Below are 5,081 nucleotides of genomic sequence, written 5' to 3' on the forward strand. Positions count from 1 at the left end.
GACCAATGACAACAATACGCATATTTTAACAATTTTCCCTATATGAACTACGCAACCTATTTATTTAAAATGTATCATAAAGGAGTAAATTTGTCATACTTTTTTATAAGAAAAATACATAATTATTTTTTCTATATAGTAGAGAAGTAATATATTAATGCACTCTAACAAAAAAAATTAAGATAGATTTACATACAACTAATGTTTTTACGGTATTTTATACTAATATCATTAGTTATCTTTTTGTTATTAGTCTAATATAGTTTATTTTTAAATACAAGCTTACATAGTTAGATGATGAGCACTAAGCTATTCCCTAAATTGCGTCCTTAAAATGGTTTTTTGATCCATAGTAGGAGTACTTGTAGACTTATAAAAAAATTAGTTTTATGTATTTCTGCTATAAAAATACATACATGGTTTCAATGTATGTCTCTACTGACCATTTTTACCTATTTGATTTAAAGATTATTTAAAAACAAACATTATAAAAAAGAGATGTTTGTACTAAACTCTATATTAACTATAACACTATATAACTAAATAAATAATGTTAAAGAAACAACATCTTGGAAAAGATGATAGGTAGTCATCTAAAATAATTTTAAAAAATCGTATGTGTTTAAAATTGTAAGCAAAACGATTTATTATGAAGTGCATTATATTTTTGTTACAAATGGTATGTAAGTGAGGTATTAAAACATTATTTCAAGTATTATACTATGATAATAAAATGTATGATATCATTTTGTATATAATCATAAACAATATATAAATCGTACACCTTACAGGTCTGTATTACTACTCCAGCTGATTAAAAAGTGGTTCAGTTTGATTGGTACCACCGATCTCAACTTGAAGAACTACGCCATCAACATATTTGTATTTGCTGCTTTTTACAACGTCGCCTATAGTGGAAATTAGGTTACATGTGCCGCGTTCGATAACGTCAGAAGTTATAAATGAATCAGGGTCTTGTACACTTCTGAGTAATCCAATTGAGCGACACAAAAATCTATCAATAATTTCAGCCGGGACACCTTAAAAAAAAAAAAAAATTGCAATATATATTTATTTAAAAAAATGTTTTTATAAATTAAATTACATATAATATTTCTTAAAAAGTTAAAATTTTATTTTTAAAAAAATTGCAATATTATAAATAATGTTAAAATAAAAGCTTTTATAAATTACACTTTATGTAGTATAGATAATTACTTGATAGTTTAAATATTAAAGACCGTATAGCATCTTTAGTTAATTCCCTTCTTTGAAATCCAAGACCTGGTAATAAGGTCATATCTGGAACTAATAAATAACCGTATTGTTAACAAATAAGAAAATATAAATTTCCCTAGTCCTACACCTCCATATAGCTTGGTCTTCTACATCTCGTTCAATCTCCCTCGCTATCATCATATCACTCTGTAATCCGCCCACCCATCTTTTCTTCGGTCTACCTCTTCCTATTTTGTCCTCTGCATTTATCTTTATAACACCTCTCACTGCCTCTACCTTTTCTCTTCTTATAACATGACCGAACCATCTCAACCTATTCTCTCTTATTTTCTCCACAATTGCCGCATCTCCTTGACTGCCCCTTATGTTTTCATTTCTTATTCTAGCTTCCCTAGCCACTTCACTCATCCATCTTAACATTCTCATCTCCACTACACTCATTCTTAGTTCCGTTTTCTTATCTACTGCCCAACATTCCGAACCATATAACAATGCTGGCCTCACTACCGACCTATTTAATTTACCTTTCAATCTTATAGGCATCCTTCTGTCACACAAAACACCCGACGCTTCCCTCCACTTCATCCATCCACAATTTATTTTATTTTTCACATCCTCCTCGTACCCACCATTTTTCTGTAACATCGATCCTAAGTACTTAAACCTATCAACCTCACACACTTCATCATCACTCATCTGCATTACCTGTTTTACCCAATAACCTTCTCCAAAATCAAACACGATTGTCTCCGTTTTACTCCTACTAATCCTCAGTCCTTTCTCTTCAAGCGCTTCTCTTCATTCTTCAAGTCTCTCAGCCAATTCTTCTGGACTTTCCCCTACCAACACTTCGTCATCCGCAAACATCATACACCATGACACCTCCTGCTGTATATCTTTCGTAATCTCTTCCATTATTAAAGAGAACAAGTAAGGACTCAACGCTGAATCTTGATGCACACTTAATTTTATACTAAAATCTTTCACTTTTCCACACACAGTCTTCAGTCTTGTACTTGCCCCTATATACATTTTAATCTATAAATATCATACACAGTTTTCTTATTTTCTCTCTGTACTTTTCTACAATTTGCCTCATACAAAATATTGGTTCTTTAGTCGATTTCCCTGGCATAAACCCAAATTGATTCTTCGATATTGTAGTCTTACTCCGTGTTTAGTTGGGGAACACAATTTTTCTTCACATTCCACGTAATGGCAAAATTTTTGTGAATTTATTCAAAAATATAGAAAATTTAAAAAAAAAAGGTGGAATATTACACCTTGACCCTTTTTAACAAATACAAAATTATTTACTATAATTACCTCCGACCGTTTTAGAAGGCACAGGAACTTCTGTAAGAACAATATCAAATGATTACACCGATTATAAAAAACCCATTTTTATATTTTATCTATAACAGTACACTTTAAAATTGAGATTGCTTAGACATTATTAAACACCCTAAAATTAAATGTATAGGCCGCTTTTAAATTATTTATATTTTAATGAATAAAAACTTGAAGCTAAAAATAAATTCTATTATACTTTAAACTTACACAATATATATCATTTTTATTTGTATCTAGTTAATATTTATAATATTGAATATTTACCCATGAGATTAGATAACACGTTTCGAATAATTTTCTCTCGACGTATGGAGTCTTAAATTTAAAATAAAATATTATATAAATACATGATTATTTATGGTATATATATATATATGTATATGACTCAAATTATTATAATTAATATAAATATGAAATATATGAAGTCGATTACGCTGTAAGTGACGGTTTGCTTTTTCTGAAATTAAAAAGAAAGTGTTATACACTTATTTAATGTTAAATTCTATAAAATAAAAAAAAATAGTATTACCTGGTACAGCAAACATATAAGATATTTCTTCTAAAATTAAAGTAAAATGTAAATTAGTAAATAATATGGGATTTAAATTTCTATGCTATATACATTAGTAGATGGAAGTGGAGAACAGATGCGCTTTATAAGGTATATTGTATAGAATGGACACTATGATAGCAAAGTACAACATTCTATTAGTTATATCAAGTAGAAGAAAATGTAGTGATTACATTTGGTTGAATAAGATAACATCTGTGTTGTTTATCACAAAGATTCTAATTCGGTTGTTGGGTAAAATGTATGATTTATAATACAGAAAAATTTACATAAAAAAAAAATGTCTTGGTCATTCCTAAATCATATTTATTTTCTTTATATTTTATATTAACTAGATTACCCGACGAAACATCTCCACGAATAAATTTTTCAATTAAATCAGGCAATTTTTCTAGAATCAACAAATAATTGTTTGAGCTATAGTAAATGATATAATTTATAATGCTTTTAAAATGCTTATACTACTATTAACCATGGCAGTAGCTTTTCCTTACAACCTTAGTTTTCTTTATGTAAATTAGGAAAATTGCTTAGTTAAGTATAAATTTAAATGTTATAAATGCTTAAGTATTCATAAACAAACACTTTGTACACTCTTAATCTGAATAATTTGTAGAAATTTATAATTTATAAAATATTCAGGTAAACATAACAAAATATACATATTTTGTATATTATCTACATATATATATATACATTTTTTTTATATAGTATCATACCTTCTTCATCAGCCTTACTGATGTAAAAGTCTGCAATATATTATTAACACATACATAAAAATATATATGATAAAATTAAAAATTTAATTTAGTTAAAATTAAATTTTTAATGTAGAAAATTGTTACTGACTTGTAAGGGTAACCCTCTTTGTATAGCGATCAGCGATAAAAGAACAGTCAACTATAAAAAGTGTTGTTTTGATTTATTTACTATGATTATTATTTGCCTAATCAAAGATACCAGGTACGTGTAAAAAAGAAATAATTACCTGCATTTAATGGCAAAATACTGACAAATGTTAATGATAAAACAAAGTAGTAACATTTAGTTTTCATCTGCAAACAAAAAAAGCATAAAAATCGTTTACATTAGACTCTGTCGCCAATTAAAGTTTATGAAGCGACTATGCGGGATTATGAAGGTTTTATTATTTAGAGTATTATGATGTGTTTTCCATTTTTATTGTTTTTGTATTCTCTTTTACGATGAGCATACAAGTGTAAAATTATAATGTTTCGTGGGGCGAAGGTCTGATAGGTTTAGTTAACGACAAGAAAAGATGGTGGCCTGTGAGAGCAATCAAAATTAAAAAAAGCTGTAGGACCAGTGGAGGTGGAAAATGTTAGGGATGTATGCATACACATTTTCAATTATATACTAGTATAAGGGAAAATGCCAGTTGAGTAGACGGATGGCGTTTTCGTTTATACCTTGTACAGTATGTATTATAATATTTTACATAATACTAATGATAATTTGACTAGGTATAGTATATTGAGCGTACTTACCATATTTAAAGTTGTATAGTGTTTCTTAAATTATTGAACTTACAAGGCAAAGACCAATTTTAAAGTGGTTTAAAATGATATTCTTGCGACTTTTCGATGAAACTGCGTACCAACCAAAACAATAATATCTGAATATATTTTTCAACATGCAAAAATATTTGTACATGATTACATATTAACATAGCTTTGTAGCAAATTTTTTAATCAATTTTATTTTTATTTATTTTTTTTGCAGTTTTTCCTAAAATTCATGTTTGTACAATGTTAAATGTGTTATTTGTTTAAATCGCAACACGTGTTGTAAATAGTTTTTTTGTATTTTTTTTTTTAGTTTAAAGTGCTAAATATGTTATTATGAATCATTAAAACTTGTTTTTTATTTTAGTTTACTTGATTAGTTTAAAAGCATA

The 5,081-nt window shown here is 27.7% G+C and overlaps 1 protein-coding gene across 1 annotated transcript; it reads right to left on the reverse strand.

The window, feature by feature from the left end:
- Positions 1-662: 662 nt before the first annotated feature.
- LOC126833859 (uncharacterized) lies at positions 663-4,791 on the reverse strand. The gene is made up of 11 exons (XM_050565421.1): positions 4,672-4,791; positions 4,152-4,218; positions 4,013-4,063; positions 3,883-3,912; positions 3,504-3,554; positions 3,122-3,151; positions 3,026-3,049; positions 2,857-2,907; positions 2,566-2,595; positions 1,219-1,308; positions 663-1,040 (listed from the first exon to the last, which is right to left on the reverse strand). The coding sequence occupies exons 1-11, from the start codon at positions 4,672-4,674 to the stop codon at positions 802-804; spliced, it is 666 nt and encodes a 221-aa protein (XP_050421378.1). The 5' UTR covers positions 4,675-4,791; the 3' UTR covers positions 663-801.
- Positions 4,792-5,081: the final 290 nt, after the last annotated feature.

This window comes from Adelges cooleyi, unplaced genomic scaffold, assembly GCF_023614345.1.
Source record: "Adelges cooleyi isolate 19-005CV unplaced genomic scaffold, UGA_ACOO_1.1 ACOO_flye_CR_arks_rails_tigmint_CR_PRNA_1, whole genome shotgun sequence".
Classification (NCBI taxonomy): Eukaryota; Metazoa; Arthropoda; class Insecta; order Hemiptera; family Adelgidae; genus Adelges; species Adelges cooleyi.

What these genes read in the sequence shown, in the direction of transcription:
- LOC126833859 (XM_050565421.1), bottom strand. An exon ending in CAGTAAGGCTGATGAAGAAG is followed by an intron (nt 3,555 to 3,882) that starts GTATGATACTAT and finishes TGTTGATTCTAG; the next exon opens with AAAAATTGCCTGATTTAATT. An exon ending in TTATATGTTTGCTGTACCAG is followed by an intron (nt 3,050 to 3,121) that starts GTAATACTATTT and finishes TTTTAATTTCAG; the next exon opens with AAAAAGCAAACCGTCACTTA.